The sequence below is a fragment of the Catharus ustulatus genome, chromosome 6 (assembly GCF_009819885.2).
Source record: "Catharus ustulatus isolate bCatUst1 chromosome 6, bCatUst1.pri.v2, whole genome shotgun sequence".
Taxonomy (NCBI): domain Eukaryota; kingdom Metazoa; phylum Chordata; class Aves; order Passeriformes; family Turdidae; genus Catharus; species Catharus ustulatus.
Window position 1 is genome coordinate 48,829,996 of NC_046226.1, and position 25,368 is coordinate 48,855,363.

A 25,368-nucleotide genomic window follows, 5' to 3' on the forward strand; every position below is an offset into this window, starting at 1 on the left:
CAGACATCTTTTGGGGTCAGGTACTGTCTCTCCCACTCACACATGACAGTTTTGTAAGAAAAGTTCAGCGCTCAGCCACCTTGATTTAATGAGTGTGACACAAAAATGAGCTGTACTAAAGAAAAAAAAATATCAAATATATTTCCCATTCACTGCTATGATGTGAAACAAACCCACTGGGTGCTCTGAATTTCCCTCCTTTATGTGACAAATTGATGCAATAATTTTACAGCACCTCCAGTTTCGAGAGACCTGCTTCCTTTTTCACTCCCAGTGACACAGAAATCTCTTGGGCTACCACAGCCACAAACTATGCTGCACATTAGTGTGAGCAAGGAAATGTTTAATGACAGCCAGATCAGTCCTTTCCCTGTGACTCAGAGAAAAACACAGAAATGCATGATGAGATCACAGCAAACAAGCCATCAGCTATGCCTTGGAGACTGGGGCAGGAGAAAAATGGGAGAGAAGGGTACCTGCTCAACTGAGCAAAACTCCTTGTAGATGATGAAGAACTAGAAATTAGGGACAGAAGGTGTCATTTGCAACAGAGCCACAGTCACTGTAACCTGTTACTTGCTCTCACATTCCCTTGTAGCACTCTTTTGCTAAAACCAAAACTACATATGATACTTTAAAAACAGAGAAATGAAAACTCTGTGATGACACACAGAGGCCAGTGAGAGCCCAGATGTGACTGTTTAGTTTACAATTCAACTTGGATCCACTCATAGAAAAGGCCATCTCCTGGACTCCTGAAAACTATTCAGTGTTTGCCAGTTTTGTTTGCACAGAAAGCTAAGCCTGCCTTCTCTGCCTGCAATGCAGCCTCTGATTCATATTTTGTGCTTTAGACTCTTGTGTAAAAACACAAGGTTTATGGTGAGGACCACTGCACAGATGTGATGTCTGAGCAGAGGGTTGTGCCCACAGGGTCTTTGTCACATTTCAAAGGGCATTAGTAGACATTTGGGAGATGAGCTATAAGCCTTTCTCTATAAAGAAACATTTTCAAGTGCCTAAATATCTCTGAGCAAGAATCCTTCAGAATTATTAGGAGATTATGCTTTCATGATTTGAGAGGTGTGTCCTCTGAAATCGGTCAAAACAATTCTCCCCCTTTCTCCCAATTAGCAGGAAGAATGTCCTGTCCTTGAGACACAACTATGAGCCAATTGTTTATTAGTAATTTCACTCCCTCTGGCCTGAGACATCAGACACAGAGAGAAACACTGCGTACTTGTCCTCATTAGGCACTGTGAGAGCACAAATGTTCACAAAATTCTAGGAAACACTGCTCAGGTGCCTGCAAAGCATCAGGATACAAAGAATGCTTTTTGCTTCACTAATTAAAACAAGTTACATTACTTGTTATATAGAAAATTACACCTTAGTGCTTATAAAATGAAATTTTGGCCCCTGAGCTCACTTGGCTTGGGGAGATTTGCTTGCAGCTCAAATCAGAAAGGCTTCCAACAACCACAGCACACCTGACCCTACACCTGCTGCTGCTGAGGAACCAGCACAGACACAGAGGCACTTCCACTGCTCCACCAGCCCCACCTGCCTCCTCCTTGGAGTCCCTCTGGGTCATGCTAAAAATAGAGTTGAACGAGCACAAGAGTTCAAACCTGACAGACACCGATTCTGACTCTTTGTGAGAGCTGACTCCATGACCAGGGACACTGGTGCCCAAATCCAGCCAATGCTGCTGTGCACACCATCAAATCACAGCACACAGCAGCTGATGAAGGGATAATCTCCCCTGCCACCACCACAGCCTTTAGGAGCTCAATGAATATAGTGGAACTTGTCTAAAACCACTTCAAACTCCTTCACTTAATTAAAGCAGCTGGATGAAGAGCTTTGGAGGATACTGTGGTGGCCCCAAAACACTGTGCTGCTTCCTTCATGCACCCTCCCCCAGGTTTGGGCTACACCTGGGACGTGCTGAATCTGTGAACCTGGCCTGTAAGGGGAACACAGGGCCACAGGGATGGTGGCCACCAAGGCAGGCTTGAGAGTGGATGAGAAAGAAGCAGCAGCATAGGTACTCACTGCCCAATCTCTAGGCATGGGAAAATAAGTTTCTGGGCTTCTGTGTCCCAAAAACCGTGATGTACTTACCAGCTGTGTGACCAGTACCACAGCTCCCTGAGATGGTTGCAAAATGCTTTATGAAGAGACAAAATGTTACAATAACTGAGCCATAATTTTAACTAGGAGCCATGGACAAGCTTTCAGATGTGCCTGACCTGCAACTTTTGACAGTTCCCCAGTTGGTTTTTAACGAGGCAGACTGATTGCTTCTCCCTCCCGACTTTGATACTTGTTATGCATATGAGGATGCGGCATCTCTGATCCTAAACAGCAGTTTGCTGGCAAGGAAATTGGTGATCTCCAGCTCTACAGGGTGAAAGGTATTGTATTTCTGGGTTTAAAGTTCCTGCTTTTCCACAGGACATCTAAGTCTCTAGGACAGCATTCCATAGGTCCCCATGCTGCTGATAGCAATAGCAGTTCCCCTAGGTTTAACCTGCTAAGTGACTTGAAGGACTATGATTTCATATTATTGCATTAATCTGTCTTAATAGTTTTGATTGTACCTTGTGGCATACATAAGATTCAGTAAATTTGGTCTCTAAAGATTCCCAAGACACAGCAGGGTCTCACATTGCTAAGACACATTGAGAGCATTTAATGATGTCTTTCTACTGCTCTACCTTTCTCAGCCTGGCAGAAGACGAAGAGAAGCCATTTGTCATCGCAGCACGTCTTCCAAGGACACCGGGATAATGCTTGTGCAGGGTATCAGAATCCAGCCCCTGCTCTCTGCAGCAACATTTGGACAATATTGGCCACAGACGAGACTTTGTACAATGGCAGAGTAAGGGGTTTGTGCCCTTTTTAAAGAAAGAAAAAGCCCACTGGAGTATTCTAATAAGAAAGCAGCAAGTAGGCTTTCCATAAACTGGTTCCCATAAAGAGGGAAGTCTAATCTGCCAAAAACTTTCCCCAGAGCATGCAGCACTTCAGGGAGAACAAACTGTTGTCCCTTTTCAGTTCTCTAATCAAACCTGCCCTTTTCAGGACTGAATGATGACCTTACTGCTGACAATGGGCTGTACTGTACTCAAAAACATATTTTTTTATCCCAGTTAAGTTTCTGTTCCCTTTCATCTCAGTCGCAGAGCTCTGGAGATTCATTGCTGATTGTTAGCAGTCATCACAATACCCTACCACTTCTGCCAGGCTTTGTAAGAGAGCATGCAGAGCCCTCACAATAGTGCTATTCTGATCCAGTGTCATTTTTGGTGACTTCATTTCCAAGAGGAACCAAATAATTTCATAGAAAAGCAGCCTGTGATCAACTCCGGTGTGGGGGATGCCAGCCCATCAGCATGCCAGCCCTGCCCAGGACAACAGCAAGAGGAATATCCTGTTACTCAGCACAAGCAATCCTTGCAGCACAACAGCCAGAATCATTCCAAACCAGAAACATTTCAATAAAGTCATTCTCAAGCTGTGCTCTGCATGTAAGCTGTCACTGCTGTTACCAAGTTGCCCTTTCGTCTTCTTTGCATCCGAGAGAGAAAGACAAGCTCAGATGGGAATTTGAAGGCAGAACAAAAGGAGCTGGGGTCATAAGTTATGCTTCAAAAAATCAGTGACATGTCTTTGGTCAGATGTAATTTCTGCAGTATCTTTTCCACATATAATTGCTACAAATTGTGATCACACAGAAATAAAAGAAATGAAAGAAAAGTTGTTTAAGTAGATAAAAAACTATGGAAAAGATAGGTTTGACATTACAACTGAGAAATTCCTTGTTACTTATGTGAATAGTCACAGATATCTTGACCAAATGTAAGCAATTTTAGTTTTATAAGCAGTTTTTGCAAACTTTTTACTTTTCTTGTGAATTAACAGCTCATCCAAAGCACAGTAGCATCAGTGAAATTATTCTTACTCACAAACAACCTCTGAAGTAGGAAAAGTTACCCTTCAACTGATATACTCCTTTACAGCAAGCTGAATAATCTTCAACTAAAACTTTCCAGTTGGAAAAAAACCAACAAAATGATCCCTCTTATTTCAACAATATTACAAAGATACAGCGACTGTGTTTACAACTCTGAAATAGCACAATGATTAGCACAAACTGAAAAGCCTGTACAAATAAACAGTTGACATGACAGCATCTGGGGAAAATAACTGGTGAAATTCAGCCATCCAAACAACTTCAAATATCAAGTTATACCAGTGTTTAGTGGGATCCTTGGCTCCATTGCATCAAATTACGGTAAATAAAGAAAAACTCTCAGACCTCACAGGATTTCTATTTGATCATTTTAAGTGTGCCTTGCATGGGAAGTTTGTTCTGCAAGGTCACAATATCTAAAGAGCATTTGAGGAGAGATGGGAAGTTGGACACTGAGAAAGATGCTTTTTCACATGACTGTCATAGACTTAGCGCCAACAGAAAGCTGAAGCAGTTTTCGTTTCCCCTCCAGCTATAGGCACAGCTTTTGCCCCTAGGCTGAGTTTAAACAAACAAAATGAGCAATGAAAAACAAATGGACCTGCAGTTTTGCTAAGTTGTTTAATAAATAATTTCAATTTCAGCACCTCCATTTGCCCTCACCTCCCATGTCAGAAATACTAGACTAAGGAATTATGAGTATCAGTGACCTATGCTGACGTAATTGCACTGCTGTGGCTTACCTAAAGTTATCAGCTTTGAGTTACTACTGTCTATGTTCACCTCTGTGAGGCACCTGGCTGTTTTCAGGGCTTGTATGTACCTATACAAGTTAGGGATGCTCCATGTTTTCCCCTTCACGTGCAAAATCCCACCCCTCTTCAACCTGATTTTCCCAGGATACTCCAGGCTACATCTCTGCTCAGCTGAAATCAGCTGCAAAGCCCTCTTTAGACAACTGTGACTACCCTGAAGTACTGCACGTGGAATTGAGGAAGCAAAGTGTGCTGAGCCAGGGCACAGGAACTTACACAGGAGTGTAAGTGTTCATAGAGAAAAGTGGCTTCTAAATAATTGCATCCACAACATGGAGAGCATGAAGTATGGCAAAGAAAAGACAACAAGGATTCAGTTGAGCATAGGCACCACCCTGGAAGGGCCAGAATCTCCCATTAAGCTGTGTTTAACACACACAGGGGATGCTTCACTCCTGAGTCTCTCCAAGGTGATTCCTGCAATATCTGGGTCTGTCTGCCAAACAATTCCTTGGTTTTCCGGCTGAGGGAGAACAAAGGAAAAGATACCTTTGTGAATTACCACATTTGTGAATGATCTTCTGTGTTAGTCCCGAGTGTAACCATGACTGGAATTACCTCAGAGGTCAGGAGCATGATTCATAGATTGAGCAGGGTAAGCTTGAGACAGTATGGGAAATGTAGCTTCAATCTCAAGTGATCAGTATGTGCAGTTTCAAAACCACTGTGCAGCTAAAATAAATTTCTGGCAGTTAGTTATATTAATATTTCAGATTACAAATTGCACAATAAAGATGTGAACAATTTGGGCATGTGGAAAAACTCATTCACATCACATAACTGTGCATGCAAACAGCTGCCCTCCTACAATTTCATAGACTTCCTTGCAGCATTAGCAAGGGATTGGAAACAGTGAAGTACCACTGAGCTCCAGCTTCAGGATTTTTCTGACTATCCCTTAAAATTTACCTCAATTCTTTGTGGGCTGGCATGCATATCAAGAGACTCCAACTGCCCTCTAGCCAGTAGAATTAATAGGTAAGCACAGGAAAGAAAGAGAACATACAGCACTGCATACTGCAATACAAGGTGCCTCAGAGGACTCTAACAGCATCAAATGAGGCACTAAGCAAAAGAAGGGCACCTCCTGATACTATCAGGTGTGTATTAACTGTACTATCTGGTTGCAGAGACAAGCTTGAGGCTTAGAGACATTTTGGTGATACTTTCACACCCCTGCTATGAGCCCTCATCCCAGAAAACAAGGATAAAAGGCTCTAAACCAGAGAGAAACTAATATGAGAAACAATCTGAAGTAAGCTAATATTTTTTTCCCTTTGAAAAAGAAGATGAAAGAGACTCCACTTTAAAAATTAAGTATGAGAAAATGTGCTGCAGAAAGTTACCAACATAGCATGTAGCTAAACTGTGCCTTAAATACGTTCCAATAAAATGTGGGTCAAGAAGCCACAGCTGAAATTACAAATACATATATATATAGTGCCAAGAACCACAAAAACACATTGGAAGCAAATGTTCCAGTATCAAATATTTGACTGTCTGTACAGACAGGACAACTGGGATGTGTTCACACCTCAGAGAGGGCAGCCCACCCATGAGCACAGGGCAGTGTGGTTGCAGCTAAAAGTCTTCACAGCTCACAAGTTCATAGATAATTATAGAGTTTTCATGCCACATTCTCTCTGCTAACTTGAGCAACCTGCAGCCTACATCATGCAATGTGGATATGGCCTGGGTGAACAAAATTCAGAATTGCTTCCACCTCACTGATGGAGATGTGAATCAGAAACACAATTAATGCTCCTTGGCAATGCAGGGAATCCAAGGCAGAGTTGGGAATCTAAGATTCCCCAAGCCACAGTCCAGGGATTGAATCACTTGACTGGCTTTCCTTTCCTTCTTATTACTGAGTGAAATAGTTAATGTGCTGTGGTGCCTCAGAATAATGCTGCTGAAAGAACACTCATTTCAAACAAGGTTTTTCATATCCACTGCACCAAAAGAAGGGCAAATATCTATGGCATGGATATGTAACCTGTAACATTTACTTTTTAATCCATTAATTAAACTAGCACATCCTGCAGTCCAGTCTTTAGCAATTATTCCCTCCCTGCTATCAGGAATCTAAATATGACTCAATTAGAGCACACTACTCCCTCTGGTTCAAGTAGGTGGAATCACTATTTATTTTTAAACTGAAATAGTATGACAGATCCCTGCTTACAGTTCTGAAAGCTGACAGTAAGGCTTTATTTTATGGCATCAGAGCCCCATTTCTTTTGATTCACAGATCTGATGCAGTTGTTTTGTGCTGTGCATTGCCTCTTAACTCTTCTTAACAATTGTTCTTGGCACTGTCTAGGAGAGACCAGGTGCACACAAAGCATGGCAGAAATCAAGGTGGATACCAAAACCTTCCATAGGTGCTTCTCCTTTCAAAAACATACCTGTATAGCTGAATATATGGAATAGCAGGGAAGGCCTGGAGGCTGGGAAAACACAGCTGAGACATACTCTCACCCAAAAACCTCTCGTAAACACCTATTATTTAGGTAATAAACAATTTAGGTAATAAATTCCTATTCTTGTGTTCATCCTGCATCTCAGAAATCAAACTCCATTTGGACAGCATTTCAGTGCTCTGAGTTGTCCTGCCCAGATAAAGTCCTTCTTTACATCCTAAGTCACAGGAAGTTCAACACCACTCCATGTAAGACGTGCTTTAAAACACAGCCCTGGATGCAGTTACCTGGTCCTTGGGCTTCTCCACTGCCAGGATAAGTGGGAGGCTGATTTTCCTTGAGGAACCTGCCTGAAAAAGCAAAACCAAGATCGGTTTGCAGCTTGCCAGGTTCTAGCAATAGCAGAGGGCATGTACACAAGTCCTTGTTGCATACTCCCAAAGTTCTTCTCATCATCACCTCCCTGTGCTGACCTCTGCCAGGGCATCCCAGTAGAACAACCTGCAAGCTCCAGGCAAGCACAGAGAAATGTGCTGGAAGATGCAGAGATGATTTTCATGTCTCACGAGAAATCACTTGTCTGCATCTGTTTCATTTGTGCTGTATTTTCATTTCAGCAGGTGCCACTTGCATTTTATAACTTCATAGTTTAAAATAAATTCAGTTTAAAATTTATTAACTGGTCTCATCTCTATTTCAAGTTACCCTCCAGAAACAGGTTAGGGAGCTGCAGCCAAAAAAGCTGTACATGAATCTCAAATCTCATTTACAATGTTGATTCCATCTCTACAGGACATCAAACTCTGGCACTCTGCAGCTCTTGATCTAGAGGCAGGTTTTGAGCAATGAGATCCAGAGACTTTCAATTCAGTTTTACCTCGTCCTAACAGGCTGGATGGAAAAGTTGTGTTCAGGAAATGTTAATTAGTTTGTCTTCCTCTCCTGTTATACTAATCCCTAGAGCTCTCTCCCAGGCTCTCCACTCACTGTTTTGGATGCTGTGCACTACACTAAATATTACAGTTTTCTTTTGCAAAACAATTAAGATTTATGATTGCCTTACTGATCAGGAACAGCAGGAGACACCTCTGCTGACAAAATCAACCTTTCAACCCTAATTATTCATATCTAATTACACTGCCAAATGAGGCCCAAATAAACCAGGTTCTTCTGTGGTAGGTGAAATCAAGCCAGAGGAAAGCACAGGCTTCCTTGTTATCCCAACCATGCAAAAACACTCATTTTCTTCCCCCCAAAATATGCACACACAGTTCCTGCAGAAACAGAGGGAGAGGCTTTCTCAATGACTTTTTAAAAAAAAGGATAAGAATGGTTAATAACATCCTGAGAAGAAATGAAAACTGGGAACAGTTCTCTATCCCAAAGTACCTTGCTAATGGAGTTTGGAGTCTGTGGTGTCTCATCCTTCAGTGCCGATGGGCTGTTTCCTTCCACGTCTTTTCCTGCAACAAAATAATGGGATTCAAAACAAGTGAAATTCTGTGCAAAACCATGTCTCATCATGGCCTGAGAAGGGTTACTGCTAACAGAAGTTATCATGAGCAAGAGCAAGCACACCATGATCCCAGAGAGGGATTGTGTAGAATTTGAAATAGCCTCAATCCTCATGCTTGGGTAACAAGACTGCTCAAAAGTAAGGTCTCAAAACACCATGGAAAACCAGCATGATGGTTGCAAAGTCCAGCATTTGAAAGCTGGAAAAAAAAACAGAAATAAGGTTGCTTATGCATCCTTAATCAGCTCCCTTCTGTGTCTGCATTATGATGCAGTCTTTAATTACATTACCACAGTCTGTTCTTTCCTTACATACCCCATGCCTTGTTCAGTGCGAATAATAAATGCAATTTAGTTAATAAGCAGCTATTCAATCCTCCTTGGTCAGTATCTGGCAACTATACACTGATGCACTTGATAGCATGCTTTGTTGGACATATAATAGCCATGATCACAAAATGTTACAGAAGACAGGAGGATCTAGGCATGATTAGTAAAACAAAATAAAAAACCCCAACACACTTGCAGGAGATCAATGTATTGTGACCAGGTTATTTGTTAAATTAAGAAATATTATAAATTTACAAGCAGTAAATGAGTACTACGACATTTTCCAATCGTTGTAGAAACATATAGTCACTACTAAAATATCCTAAACTTGCACACATAATATATTGGCATGAGTGTGTGTAGTCCTAGTCCAAGCAATAAAACATAATCATAAATGTTGCTCTTTTGGCAAAACGTAATCATGGTCTTAGAGTAAAAGAAAGCACTGTGCTTCTATTAAAAAAAAGAAAGCCAAAAAATAGAATCTGATGAGACTTGATTTTTAGTGCCAAGACAGTCATTGTTAACCAATTACAATGTCATTTTCTTCTCAGAATCACTGGCAATCAGAGCTTCAGAATACAGGATGCAGTAAAGAACCACCAAGACATTGAAACACAGTCCATTTGTAGCACACTGCAAACATGGCAGCTGCTGAAAATGTTTCTAACACTGAGTGGGCCAGCCTTGGAAACATCACCAAATCCAAAACCGCCAAGAGAAAACCCTGATTCTCCCAAAGTCAGCAGAAGTTGTCATAGATATGTCAGAGCCATAATTTCTCCTGGAATTATCAGAGCAGCCATTGAAGAAGCCAAGCACTGTTAGAAAATCCAGCCACAGAAGGCCATGCTGCCACAGGAGGCCTGGGGGAAGAGGGACAGTACTTGTGCTGCTCATGGGGGGAGTGGGGTGGAGGAAGGATCCACCCAGACACGCAGGAAAGTGATGCCAAAACGGGACCCATATCTCAACCTACTTTCTCTGCTGTCACTCTTCCTCTGGAAACCCTGAACCCTAAATAATGCACTCAGAATCCTGATGTTCGTGGGCAGGAGAAAAAAAAAAAAAAATCCCCAGTGGTCAGAGATTTGACAGTGCCTTTGTGCTACCATGACAAGTGGTATGGCCATAAGAACTGCTGTGCACAGATTAGAACCTGGATCTCCATACCTTTCCTTTCTCTCATGGCATTTTCATCTCTATAACCCCCCTCTATTTCTCCCTGAAGGAGGCAGAGGAGAATGGAAAACACTCATAAAGCCATGTAGCTGCTGCACTTGTTTCCCATTAAGAGTTTTTTCTGCACATGTATGGCAAAGTAACATATGGTCTAAAAGTTCAAGAAAAGTTAATGGAATCAGCTGCTGCCTGCTCCAAGGGGATGGTGTCTATTAGCACAACAGAATTACATCCATACTTTATTATGTCTCATTTCTTAAAGAAAGCTTAACTCCAAGCTTGTAGCCATACAAAAAGCCTGGATGTGGGACATTTTTGCGTTCTCTCAGTAATGCAGTTAAAAGGATTTGCAACCTGAACACTCAGATTTTCACTACTCCTGAGGTTCTGGACAATCCTGCTCACAGAGCAGGAACATGGGGGAAAAAAAGGAACATGCAACTGTCCATTCTTAATGTATCATTTACAAGGCTTCATCTCCTAGTTTCTTATGCCAAACACCTTAAGTCTACTGGAAATAGTGAGGAAAAAGCTGTTTCTCAGAGGAGAACTATGTTTGCTGTCTGTCTCAAGCAGCCCTGCTGCAGCCATGCAGAAGGAGAGGGCCAGCCCTTGTTCGGAGAGCAAACTTCATAGGAATGATGTGGAAGTTTCTCAAAAACCCACACGCAGTCAAGTGCACAGAAAGCCCAAAAGTGAGAGTTTCACCCAGAGAACAACAGACACAACCACTGCGAGAAAATAAATAGGAAACCAAAGAAAAACATAGGAGGAACAAAACATGAACTGGCTATAGAAGCTGAAACACTTATCTCCCTGATTAAGAAAACACAATGCCCACAATAGAAAGAGGTGAATCTCACCATTTAAATTGATGGCTCCTACCAGGGCACACAATGAAGGGTCCTCCAAAAAGTAGTCCAAATATTTTGCACCAAATAACAAAAGATATTTTGGGAAGAGAATCAGTAGTGTTTATGGAAACAGCCTTGATCACATTGTAAAGAAAACTGCCAACAGTCCAGTCTTGTGGCTGATACGTTCAGAATTGCTGATATTTTCTTTTTATCCATTATTGTCATGCACAGAGGAAGTAAATATTTAGTTCCTTTTCAGAACAGTAACCATTCCTTTTCTTTAGTTTTCTGCTGGGCATCAATCCTACAGGTGCATTTGCCTTTCCCCTTTATAAAGAATGATACAGTAAGCATGACTGATAAACTACAGGAGGAAATACAAGCTCTCATGTGTGACAAAACTATTGCAAATTTCTGCTGTAAATATCAGCCACATGACCCAATGTGAACACCTGAAACGTAGTTCCATGTATCCTTCACAGGAAAATTCCCATATTTATGAAAGTACATCTCTTAGGATGCAGATCAGCTAATCTACATTTTTATTTAAAGACTGTGAAAAATGCACTTATAATAAGACTGTGTGATTTTGCAGATTAATCAAAAAGAGAGATTTTTACACCAATAAATTTCCTATCCTCTGAAATAAAAAACAGAGAAAGGTTCTCTCTCCTCATGGTTAAGTGAAAGACAGACATGAACAAGAAACAAGAATTCATGTCTCTCTAATTTATGAGCTCCCTAAAAAAAGAAAATATCTTACTCAATTTTCTCTCAGTTACAAGAATCATTAGCACTTTTGTATGCAAGCAAAAGGCAAGAAGTCCAAAGTGTTATTTCAGATAGTGCCCTCTGCATATCCCATATGTTTCCTTTAAAAAAAAAATATTCTCTTACTGAACTGAATCTCCATGGTGTAGCTCTCCTGAGGTGTAAAGTCTGTCACTCCCTTCTCTCTGAAATATTTACTTGCACATATTCATTGTTGGGGGGTGAATCCCAGGTGATGGTGCAGTGAGACCTGCAGCTCCAGTCACATCACAACCCACTGAATTCCAGGCAGGAAATCACTGGGCTTTGCTGTCCAGTGCACCCACTCAACACAATCAGCCCAGTGCTCACACAAAGGAAACCTGCTGGGCTCAGACAGCAAAACACAGACCACTGGAAAAAACCTCAAGAACTGAAAGCTCATGTAAAACAACAGAGAAAAATAGAGAACAGAGAAAAATGGGATGCAGCTTATGGACACAGAGCTGTGGTTTATCTATGGTGATAGCAGCACTGTTCAGAGGACAGGAGAAGGTAGGGAGAAGCACGAGGCTCAGAGGAAAACAAGGCAGAAGTGGCAGTAAAGGAGTGAAAGCAGAGCCTGCCATAGGAAATGGCAGCTGAACATGAAGAATAACAGGCCCTTCTTGCAGGAAATATGAGGAAAACAAAGATAAAAGGCAACTCCATGAGGACAGGAAAAGAAATGAAAGCACAAAAAGAGCAGTAAGAATAGACAAAACCCAAGACTCCCTGCAAGACATTCCCTGACTGAAGCAGCAAATTCTGTTTGTTTAAAAGGGATATTCTCCCCATTGCAAATCCTTTAGCCTATGTTCTCCTTTTGCAATTCTGAGGGCTACACAGCCTTCACTGACACCAGTGCTGGAGGTTACCTGGGAGAACTGTGCAGCAGAACAGAAGATCCATGGTGGTTCAAGGCACTTGTTCTGCTGAGTCCAGCAAAGGCTGCCAGCAGGGAGCAAGGAGAAACGAGGTGACAGGGGAAGCTGAGGAAGAGAAAAATTCTTCCAGCAACCTCCTCCACACTGAAACCCTCAACTTTCTCTGGTTTCTAAAATATTACAGCACTGAAATACCCCTGTGAGGGAGTCAGTAACTTTTTTAGCATTGCTGGTAAGAACTGAAGAAAGAACTGGGCAAACTTCTAACCATAGTTCGCCATCACCTTAAAGCAAGAGGAAGTGGATACAGGTTGGAAAATCAGCCCTTCAGCTCCCAAGGATAGCAGAAGTGAACTGTTTATTTGCCACACATTTGTACAGACTGTACTTATGGGCAGTCAGCTGTTCAGAAGTCCCTCCAGGTTTGAAATGTATGTGATTTTAGGTGTTTGGATTTTAAATTGTTTTTGTTTTGATTACTGAAAGGTTGTTAAAGCTTCCAGCAGTGTCAGTGGCAGCCAAGATTAGTCACCACTGCTGAAAATAGGTTCCCTTAGAGCAGACACTCACAATACCTACAAAATCAGAGGCCCTTGAAATCTTTGCATTTAAAAGACAATTAGCTAAGGAAACCCAGACCTGGTTCTGCACTACATCTGCAAAGCCCAGAGAGTCTGTTGGGTGCTACATCTATATGAGCAGGGAAACCTTTTGACAGATGCTGTGTTCTTTCTCTAGTTATCAGTGTTTTTAGACCTCACAATGGTGCTGTGAGATTTGACTATTTAGCACTGACATGGCAGCTGCAGATGACAGCTCTAGAAACTTGTGACTGCCTCCTGAAGCACTTGTTTACAGAATGGAACAGAAGCACTGTCTGCAGACTGCAATCAAGGGAAGACTTCAATGTGTACTGAGAGGAACAAATTCTGAAACAATAAAATGAGCTCTTTTCCCCTCAAGAAAGGTGCTAGGAAATTCAAAGCAAAAAAAAAAAATATGTAAAGAGAATGCTTAAAGCCAGTCTGCCATTCATTGCAACCTGTCAGGATTTCTTGTACTTGTAGTGCTTGTAGATATTTACAGAACACTAACTACAAAAATTCTGCTCTTGTAATATTTATCCTGGGCTCTCAATCTGAACAGGGAAACCTGCCATTAAACATCTACAAATGGGGACAGTAAATTTTAAGCAAGTCCAGTGCTTAGGGTGAAACACATTAAGTGACTTGAAGTGGATCTGCCTGAAACCATTATAGCAATTTTTTAAATGTAAGGCCATGCAGCATTCAAACAGTTACAGTTTTCCCATTTCCGTGCCCTCCTTTTCCCCTTAATGCCATGGCAGTGAAAAATAACAGCATCATGGAAGCAGCACTGTCTGAGATCCAGTACTATCTGTGTTGCAGCAGCTTCTCCACTTTCTCTTCCACATTCTCGGTTCTCTTTGTTTCCTGGCAGCATGCTAAAATATCTACTAGCAGTCAAGCACCTGAGGCAGCATCTTTGTGCACTGACACACCAGAAACCAACCTGGGCTGAGAGGGTAGATGTCATTGTCGCCCCCAAAGAACAGATTGCGCGTCAGCTTGCGAGGATCGACCTTCTGAGGGGTGGATGAGGCCGGACAGAGGGAGAACCTGCGACGAAGAAAGTTCTCCTCCTTCATGGCATGAGCTGTGGGGGTTTTCTGAAAAAGAAAGATAGAGATTACAGTTAATCTCAAGACACAGGAAATCAAAGTTTTCACACCTAGATGGTTCTTCTGCTTCAAAGTCACCTAATCCTGTGCAAAGTGCCAGATCTTTTTATAGAGTGCCAGAAGGTTGTGCAGGGGGGAAAAAAAGCCAAAACTATATTAATTTGAAGATACAGTTACTGATCTGCTGACTCTCAGTATTTGTAAACTGTAGGGAAGCAGGACACTGCTCCTCAGTGAATGCAGGGAGTATCACATCTTCCTGCCTACAAGGATCTATCAGGATGACAGCTATTCACTGGGTCCATTCAGTGCCTAACATTCAGTACACGGTGCCTGAAACGCTTTTATTTATTTTTTTAAAGGCTTTTGAGTCTCATAAATGCAATTCCATTGGTGTCAGCAGAGTTACACCATCTCCACACAAATCAACATTAATCTGGGCTGTGTGGAGGACGACCAGCTGCACTGGCTGCAGGGAACAGCAAGAGATCACACCAGTCACTCCCATCCTTATTTCCTATTACAGTACATAAAAATGGTTTTGGTTTCTTTAAAATGGCATTAAGATCAGCCTTGAAGTTTGATCAGTAAGATAACCACTGCTGCTCTGTGAGGGTAAAGACCAGCAATTGTGTCCCCAAAAGCCTCCCTGCATCCCTGTACTGGTGGTACTTTGCTCCTTACCATGGCTTGGCTAATGCATTAGACCATCCTGGCTGGAATTAAAAGAGTTTTTTATACCATCCAACAAGCAGTTCTTTCTTACCCTTTACAAACAGATACTATGACTGAATCCTTCCTGAGTTACAGGCTTTATTCTCTCCCCATGTGCAGCCAGAGGCAGAGCTCTGGATAGCAGTAAGCAGTTAATCCAGCTTTTGGGTGGGCATCCCTCACCAGAAGGTCTGCTGCTTCTCTTGGGGACTGAGGTAAGGAAAACCCTTCAAGGATAGTACGTATTTACTGAAAAGCATCTCAAAGTTTTCCCATCTCTTTCAGGCTACTGGGAAAACAAAGAACAGGTTGCCCAGAGCCACAGTGCAGTTTGGAAGGGCAGGATCAACATGCTCCTAAGGTGACCCTCATGGGACAGATGGGAAATGGGTTGGCAAAAGGCTAGAAGACCCTGACCTCCCTTCCTGCTCGCTGTACTTGTGCTGCCAAAATGCCCCAATTTGATGGGGAACCTTCAACAGCCTCTTAGAGCTCAGCCTTCACAGTCAAGACACTGCATGAGGGGATGTCATGAATTTGTCACAGTATGAGGAAGTCCCCTCCTGTGTTTGATCTGGGCTCTGTACCTCCACCTGCCTTGCCAATCCCTGTAGATGACAGGGTCAATGTTTCAGGTTTTGCAATTTTTAAAAATTTATTTGCCCATCAGGCTGCATCAGCTTTATAAAATAGCTGCTGAATAGAAGGCAAGAGAGAATCTGCTCCTTCTTTACTGCAAGAGAAGGCCTTGGTGCCCAAGAGCTTAATTTGATCTCAGCCAGGCTGGACTCCAGCATGTGCCTGGGTTACCAAAAGCACTTTGAGCAGCGGGTCTTGCTGAGCCCAGCTTACCATGGGATGTGCGAGACATCAGTGTCTGTGACATCTGACAACAGGCTAAAGGGTAGCAGGTGGGGCTAGCCCAAAAATGGGACTCCCCCAGGCTACCAGCTGCCATTTGAAGGGAATGTGTGTCCTCTGTTGGGTCTGCATTATCCATGGAGGATGAAATAAGGTCTGTGCAGTGATTGCCAAGAACTCCAAAGCCCTGTGTATCAGCATGGCCCCCACTATGAAGTGGTGTAAGACAGCACACTCTGAGCAGCAGAACTTCACTGCAAGCCCTTCCCACAGCTCTTGGTGAAAGGTTGTGCACTGGAGCTCCAGGACATGCACACTGCAGGACTGTTTCAGACTGATGATGTGTGATGGTAGCCAGGTAAAATGAGGTGGTTGCAGCTTTTCACTTGCTGCTGCCCTGCCTCCTGTCAATTTGACTGCCCAGGAAACCGCTCTGTAAACATATCCAGACTCAAGTATCACATTCATATTCCAGAATATTCCAAATATATCATGTCAAGGTTCTCACTGCATCTCCGAGGCAGTAGGTAACATAGCTAACCTAGCAATGTAAATAAACCTCTGTTTGCTTAGAAACTCTGGATTGCACAGACCTGAGTAGGGAGAAGCAAAACTTAACTGCTAACTTTAAAAAAATAAAGGAGAGAGAGAGGAGGAAAACACAGCTAGCTACGTGTCTGAAAGCAAAGTATTTAAAAATAATCCAGGTCTAAATAACTGGGTTTGGAATGCTAACAGTGAGCTATTTTTTTCCTGGTTCCCAGAAAGGCAATCTCAACTCTCCACCTCTAGAACTGCTCGTAAGTGGCTCAGAACAAAAGCAGTTGAGTGGAGTATTTTCTCCAAAAAGCAGGGACCTGGGGAGGTTGTGCCAATCATTCAGGAAGGCATTCAGAAATCCCAGGCACACCCAGTGGAAGCAGGCTGAGAACAGGTTACAAACATAAAACATCTATCCATCAACTCTTATGACCAATAGGGCAACAGAAAGGCTGTGTCCATCATTATTTTTTCTCAGCAATACCATGAGCTGTGTCAGTGTGAAAAAGGCATCAAGTGAAGAACTAGCAGCCAGCTCGCACTGACGTCAGCAGCAAAACCCCAAAACACAATTTCTTTCAACTGTTGCTCTATTTACTATGCAGAGAGACCCATACACTGATGTTTTGCTCCCTTACTATTTCACACTGTTTAACCACAGGATAAATGTCAGAATTACTGTACTGATGCTCTCTCATTGCCACAATTATTTAAGCGACCAGTTTGATGGCAGAAAAAACTGGATGCTTTGTTCAACTGGGAACAGCCAGTAACAAAGGAAAAAGACTTTCCAGGTGTGGCTCTTCACTTATATATCTTCATACAAACTTGTGGCAGAAGCTCTCTACTTGACCACATAGATCAATTTGAGTAAGTTCCTCTTAATTGGTGGTTTTTGGCAGAAGATCCCCAGTGACTGAAGCTCCTTGTGAAGCACCAGCAGAGACATGTCTGTCTGTCACACACACACAACCATGCAACACATTACACCACCTACATGGTGTTTTCTGGCGTGTTTTTCAAAGATATCTACATGATACATTTGTCCCTCATCCAGACAGGCTCTTATGTAGCCCAAAATCACAAAACCAGACTTTTTTTCTCTTTATATTTTGTGTTTTCTTAATATAGCAGTCATTTTTTCCTCTTGTCTTGAGAAAATGTATTCCACATTATTAAGATTCCTCAATAAACCTGAAATATTTGGTTTGGTTTCCAAAAGACATCACTGTGTGTCTGCATCTGTATCTACCCTGTTTCATCCTCCCTCCCAACACCTTTTATACCATTTGAAAAAGTCACGGAACTCTAGCAGACATTAGAAAACTCGAAAATATTAGTTTCTTAAAAGTTGTATCTTCTTAAAAGATCAATGGCTAAAGAAAGGAGGGAAACTGTAATGCTGTCCTCTGAACCCAGCTATTACCAAATATCAGTGAATCCAACATAAGCCACAAATCCATAGAAAACTGAGGCCTCATTAACCCACTTACTCAGAAAACTACTTATTATATTTGTGCATAAAGGTCTGACTGTCCAAGCTGGCGTCAAGTAACATAAAACTAATGAGAGCTGTAGGGAAAGATGCCAGGGACAATTTTCCAAAGGGATGTAAAAGTAAAGTGGGAGGTGTGTTCATTGCTTTTCACAAGAGGGCTCTTTAAACACCTAAATAATCCAGAAAATACACAAAAATTCAGTGCTGATGAAGTATCTGCTAAGAAATAAGCAGCAACAGAAGATGGGCTTCTACACATAAGTTATTTAGAACCTCAAATCTTTCATGGCTGATTTGAAGACAACACTATTGTTCTAAAACCCAAATCTACTTCTAAATGAGTATTTTGGAGATTGCTTCAGGATACAGCAGATGCTTTAGGGAAACCAGTTCTGTGCAGGCTCACAGAATAGAGAGAAGGTAAAAAATCAAAATTGGGCCAGAATTATAGAAGGCCAAAAATTGCCACTCTGTCAAACCACTTACGTAACACAAGGCAAGAAATGTCACTCACTGCTACAGCATTCCCTCCAAAACCAGCAGATGAGATGAAGAATTGTCCTAGAAAGACAACATGTCTTAATTTGAAGATGCCAACTGGGGCAGAATCTATAGACTCATTTAGGAAAATAACCTCATAATGAAAAACCTTCATTCTAGTTCCTGCATGAATTTACTTGGTTGTTAGTCTTGGTAGACTAAAGCACCCTGAAGTTTGCAGCTCAGGTAATTTCTGTCCTTCATTCTGTGCTCTTGATCATAAAAATGAAGAAAAGGTAATACAGAGAGTATTTACAGAGCCACTAAACACAATACTTTTCAGGATTGCTCCTTTTGTGTCCACAGCTCTTTAAGCAGTAATGGGCTATTAAATGTGAGCTGTTCACCAGAGCTTAAAAAGGAATAAATAATTCAGCAGGAAGAAATAAATTTTGAACTAACCCTGTCTTTGAGACCTCTTTATCTTTTAAAAACGCAAAATACAGCAGAAGAGAAGTATATGTCCAAGTCCCATGAAGCATAGGACAAATGAAAGTAGTGAACTTAACTGTGGTGTGACAGCACAATGGGACTTTACCTCCCAGGTGGTTTCAGGAACAGCCAACAAAGAGCAATGGGGCAAGAATAAAAGTTGCTTTATCAGCAAACTTCGTGGTGCTATTGAAGCAAATGGGGACTGCCACTGCTCTCCTCTTCTGGGACTGGACCCATTTTGGATGAAGGCAGTGACTAAAACACCTAAAAATAATCACTGTTGGTGCAGATGCCTTTCATACACACCTGTTCTGCATCCTGGGCCTTTTGTGCTTGCTGGGAAGATAGTGGAAACTTTCAGCATTGGGCTTGAATCTTCTGGGAAAGGAATTTTTCTGACTCCTTCTTTAAATTTTCAAAGTTCCTGATATAGAATTACCACACAGCTAAACACTGTGCGGATATTATGTTGTCCATATCCTCTGCAAACTTGTGGGTAGGTTGGTTTGTTTTCTCTCATTTCCAGCATCTTAAAATAGATTGGAAATATGTACTTCTCTATAAATAGTTAATTAGGGGTTTTATATAGACAAGAAGGCTGTGCTAGTTAGAGGGGCTCTTAATTTATTCAAAGCGTGTTTCCAACAACCTTCTCTTTTTCTGGTCACTAAGTATTTCCCAGAAATTAAATTAAGTTGTGTTTTGTGTTCAAAACAGTCATTCACTCCAAAACCTGCATCAATAGGGAAAATTAGATCTAAAGATACTGACATTTCCTGATCCAATTAACCTTGAGGAGGTAAAAATTTATGAATGAAATGAGAAGGCAAATTGTTAGCAGATACATTTCTAGTGATTACAGTTCTATGTATTCATAAGGAAAAACAGCAGCACAGATCCTTAATAAGGGTAAATTATTAGTTCAGTGGTGTGCTGGTGATTTACAGCAACTGAGGAACCACAATCAATTCAGGAAGTCAGGAAATCTGTTTTTGAAGGCTATTCCCAAAAATGCCTATTAATAAGATAGCTAATTGGGCAACCAATCTCCTAACAGTTAAATAAAACTTGATACAATGAAAACTGACTGTGCAGGCAATGTTTTCTCTATCTAATTCATGTTTGTTGATTAGAGAAATGGCAAAACAAACATATTGCAGCTGACAGTGAATGTTTTGGGCTCTTGGGCTGTTAGCTGCAACCTGAAGAAATGGAGCTTCAGAGCAGGTGTCAGCTATTCTCTATACCCTTAATTACTGAGGGTCAGCTGTTTCTCTGTGGTGCTGGCTAGGGGACCTTCCCTCACCGGTGTACTGCAGGAGTGCTCTGATTTTATGCATTGCCATATCCTCTGCTGCATGCCACACTACTCAGCTTGACAATCAGCCCAGGCTGGAAAATCAAGTAGTGTGTGCTGCTGAAGACACCCATCTGCAACAAAGGGATGGGCTTTTGTTAAGATTATATGCAACAGATTTCTCTCAGCTGCTTTGGCAAGCTCAGGAGCATGGCTAGTTTGTCCCTTCAATCTAATTCAAAGCTCACATGTCCTGCAGAGTCCTTAGAGCTGCTTCCCTTGCGCTGTTGTTGTGGAAGTTGCCTGACACAGCCACCCCAGCAACCTGCCCTTGTTTTCTCTGAGAACAGAAGAATAACCTCTTTCTATCACCTCCTGCCTCTCTCCCTGCCTTTTCCTGCACTGGGCAGTGAAATTCACGTAGTAATCAGGAACAAAACTATTTCCTCCCTTAATTCTCTGTAAGATGTCTTGATTAATGTTTTCTTTGTATACACCAGAACATTTCCAGCTTCAGGCACACCAGCAGCACTCAGATGCATAATCTTCTTACAACTAATCTCTCTCTAGGGTGAGCATTATGTACAAAGACTACAAACAGAACAACTGCAGGCAAAACCAGGCCCTGAATGCCTAGGCTGAGAAAAAAAAAATCCCGGGTTGTTCTTCCTGGGGATCCCTATCTAACAGAGGACTTAGACATTTCAAGGTAGGGTCACACAGGGCAGAACATTTTTATCTGACGTGTAGGAAAACTTCAGAATCATCTCTGGTATGGATAAACATCTGTGAGCAAAGACCAGCCCATCACTAAAGCCATGCTGTGTTTGGGAAAGGGATCACTGCAACCCTATGGCTTAGAAAAGGACACTGCAATAAGCACCATACACACAAGCCTCCTGTGGTTTGCTTTTTTTCTTAAAACAGATGCAACTGACTCTGTAAACATTGCACTGGCGATTTCTTCCAGCTAAGAATATCGAGTGGGTTGCTGAAATGAATGCTTAATGATTTTTACATCCACCTCCTCTGCCCTTTAAACTGTAAATTGATTGTTATGCAAAGGCTATTAATTTAACAAAGCATATTAAATTTCCCACTAGCACTGAGGAGCGTGTCCTGACTTAGCATTTCACTCGTCTTTCCCCTTGTTAACTGCATAGATCATACCTCACTTGCTGTAATTACAACTAGTACATCAACATTAATTATTTCCTTGGTAATGGCAGGTGCATGCAGAATTGAAGGTCTAATCCACATTACCAGAAGGATGAGAAAGTCTTCAGCATTCAGTGAAAAATAAGAGTGAGAACCTCTCTTGCAGATCTTTTTCTCAGTCCTCCACTTTATTTTCAGTAAATCATACTTTGCATAATCTCCTTTAGCCCTCAGCTCCTGAAGGCATCTCAATTCAATATCGCCATGTAAAGGCGTTTTCTTGAAGCCCCAATCTATGCAGGAAGGTGAGGTGCTTGCTTGGAATCCTCTCCAACCCTTTAATCCCATGTTCTAATATTTTCAGCTGAAGAGGTAAATCACACCTGTTAAGTATATACCAAGCACCTTATCCATCTTACTGAATTTTTATTTAAAGCTTACCATTATTTGTTACTGATATCTCTCATCAGCATTCTTTTAAGCAGGAAAAGAAAGTCAAAACTGAGATTAGCCAAGACTCCCCACCAAAATATAATGTACAACCTGAGATTGTGTGCAGTTTATAGGAAGAAATGTGTCATCACAGATCACAACTCATCTCCTGATGCAGTTTTCATAACAAACTAGCCAAGAAATTCCAGTTTTTAAGACAAACTCAAGAAAAAAGGTCTCTGCCTGTAAACTTCTGTTCATCTAGAAATACTTCCATACATCTTTAGTTGAAAGTTTCACTGAGATGACACAAGCATCTCAGCTGCCTCTCAACAGTGAATTCAGGAGGCTCTTAGAGACACAGGTAACACAAAATCAAGATGTAAGCACGACTTGGGCACATACACACAAATTACCCTTGAGCTAGGTAGCTGGAGTAGGACAAACAGTATGGGCTACAAGGAAGGCATGCAAGGCAGGCTAGAAATGATGTCTGAGAAATCAAACAAGCACCAAATGGCCAGTTCATCCTGAAATCCATGCTGGTGCCTGCTATTTGTTCAAGCTTGCTCAGGTAAGCAGATATAAGCTACCACCACACTTCAGCTGCAGTGCAGATGACCCTTGCTGGAAGTGTGGGCACAGCTCCTGGGCAGCACACAGCAGTTTGGCAGTGCATGTCCAAGCCAAAAGGCAAGATTCCCTTTGATTTCCAAGGGCATGAGGCTCAGGCACAGAAGCATGGTATAAAGTTGGGCACTAAAAAACAGTGATGAAAGCTATGTACCAGTTAAGGAAACAAGCAGTCACTTATTAATTTCAATTTTAGGCCCAAAGATGAAAATACTGGACATATAACTAAAAACTCCCCACCTCAAAAGAAGATTGGATGTGCTCTGTTTCCTTTTTATTGTGGTTATTGATATCAACAGCTCATCCACCAGTTACAGTTTTCATTTGAGGCCAGCTGTGAACACATCTCCAAGCCAGGGCATTTCAGGGAGCAAGTCTCCAACTTCCATGAGCAGTATTAATGAATTACATAATGGTAAATCACATCCACCCTTGACACATTGAGCTTTCCAGTAATTATCCATAACTCACACAGTACATGTGGCTCAAGGAACGGCTATCCCACATCCCCCCATGCTCTGAAGTTACGTGTGCTCTTAGCAACACCCTTCCACGACCTCCCACACAATCCTTTCAAACTGTAGCCAAATATCTAAGAGAACAGCTTTCTAATAACTCATTTTTTATAGAGCTATCTCAGGGGTGAGATACCTCAGGCTGTGCTAAGGGCCACCCTGAATGGATTCTCAACAGGCTTTGAGGAAAGGGAGATCATGCCCACATGGGACCTTTCATCCCCACTCCTGTAGGGGCTGACAGGATTTGGGATAAACTCAGGGCAGCCGAGATGTGGTGTCAGGTACACAGAAACATAAATAAGATAGTAACTTAGTTGCTTTAGCTAAAGCTATTGGAGATTTAAAGCCATGACAAGAACACTTTGCTTTGGACAGGGGCACAGTTACATCATTTGCAAGCAGGCCACATCTTCAAGGTCAGTTCTTGCGCTGATATTTTTCTTTGAAAAGAATGTATTCAAGAGCATCATTACAGCCTCATCCTGCTATCTAAATCACATAATGAGATCATATTCCCTTTTAATGGAAGGATCCTACTTTTAATGACATTTTTTTAAAAACCCAGATGACTGCAAGCCTCACTGATGGCTTTCTATGATATTCACCTCTACCTTTATACAATTAAGTCTAGAAAAGATTGTGCCTTGGGGCTACATTCCCACCACACAATTACAAAGAAATATCAAGCTAATTTGAAGACCTGCTTTCATGCTTGAGAGGCACCTTCTGACATTATTCCCTTGTTTGTGAAATATTTCCCCCTTGTAATAAAGTAAACCAGAATCAATTCCTACCTCAGGTCTGTTGAGCCATTCCCAGACTTGGGCTCCAAGGGGAACTTTGACACAGCAGTAAGGCAAAAGTAGTGGGAGGAAAGGAAGCTTACAGACCATCTTATAGGACAGAAAACCAGTGTTGTTCAATACCACAAAGATTCAGTTCCAGATTATGCCGTGAGCATCCACTGTCCCAAGGAATTTTAGATTAGAAGTGTATTTCTACCTTGGCATCTTGTATGACCACAAACTGTATTTCCACCCAATGGCTCTGACCCCAAGCCTACTAAATTATAGCTGATCTGGCTCACCTACTTCCGAAGAACAGGTAAATAGTGGGGAAATGACCACGTCCTGTGGGACTCCAATCATGCTGAATTTTCCACTTCTCTATTTTCTTGTTTCTCCTGTCAGATTCAGACAGGATCTGTAAATCTCAGGGGCCTTCATAAGGAGGGCTGAATAAACATGACCAAATAAATTTTAAGGAAGTGCATCTATTTTTGAAGAGATCCTTATATGCCCCTGTTCAGCTTTTCAGTCTTTTGGGTACTGTAGTATATACCAAGATCTGTTGTACAGTGGTTTAAATTTAAGATCCACCTATACTTCCTCTGATATAGCCACTCTCCCAGAAATTCTACAGGAAATTATTGTACTGAGTATCTTTTCATAAACCTCACTATTTCTCAGAGATGAGAGCATCCAGCTCCTACTTCAACAATAGTTAAAAGACAGTACAGCAGTTATTTTGGTCCTAGATTTTTAATTAAAAATCTCTGCAGGAGGAGGGGAACTAAACAACTCACAAGGAGCATACAGGGTGGGATTTATGCTGTGTTAAATGAGCCCAAAGGACTCAAACCGTGCAAAGGCTGATCAAGTATACACGATGAAACTCGCTCTCAGCCTCAGTTCTCAAGATGAGAACCTTTCTGTGCCTACTCCAGTCCCTCCTCCTCACCCAATTTACCTCACCCAGTGAAAACAAGTAGACAGGATAACCTCTTTGCATTGTGGCTTTCCTTCAATTCAGCCAGAGGGAGTTTTAGGCACACAGGTGGATGAGCACACCCACGTTATACATATTTAACAGTGTATTTGTCTTTGCCCATTCCTTCTACCTGTTCAACTAAAACTATCCCAGTGTTTTTGCCAGTGACTACTCTGCTGCTCATACAATTGTTCCACTACCAGGTAGAGCATGCTAGGCATAAGCAGGACTGAAACTGAGTTATCAGCCATAAGCTAAAGCCTGGAGAATCAGGACTCCCTGGCTTGTGGGCAGTAAACCTAACAATACAGCTTGATAAAAGACAACAAATCTGAAAGCTATGGAATTCAGGAATAGAACTCTTCTCATCACTTTAAAGCTAACCTATACTGACACCATCTTTTTTTGTCATTGAGTGGAAAGATCCAGGCAAAAAAACCTGAACTGAAACAACAGTGTAGCTCAGCTACAAACCCTCCTGGCTATAAAC

At 41.8% G+C, this 25,368-nt stretch overlaps 1 protein-coding gene across 6 annotated transcripts in view; it reads right to left on the reverse strand.

Moving 5' to 3' along the window:
* OSBPL5 (oxysterol binding protein like 5) overlaps nucleotides 1-25,368 on the reverse strand; it is a 174,877-nt gene that overhangs the window by 48,005 nt on the left and 101,504 nt on the right. For 5 of the 6 annotated variants that reach the window (XM_033062344.2, XM_033062345.2, XM_033062342.1 and 2 more), the window contains exons 2-4: nucleotides 14,314-14,470; nucleotides 8,610-8,683; nucleotides 7,508-7,570 (exon numbers count right to left, since the gene is read on the reverse strand). In XM_033062344.2, the coding sequence (XP_032918235.1) occupies nucleotides 7,508-7,570; nucleotides 8,610-8,683; nucleotides 14,314-14,470 (294 nt within the window). The remainder of the gene's footprint in view (nucleotides 1-7,507; nucleotides 7,571-8,609; nucleotides 8,684-14,313; nucleotides 14,471-25,368) is intronic. The other variant, XM_033062343.1, reaches the window with a different exon arrangement.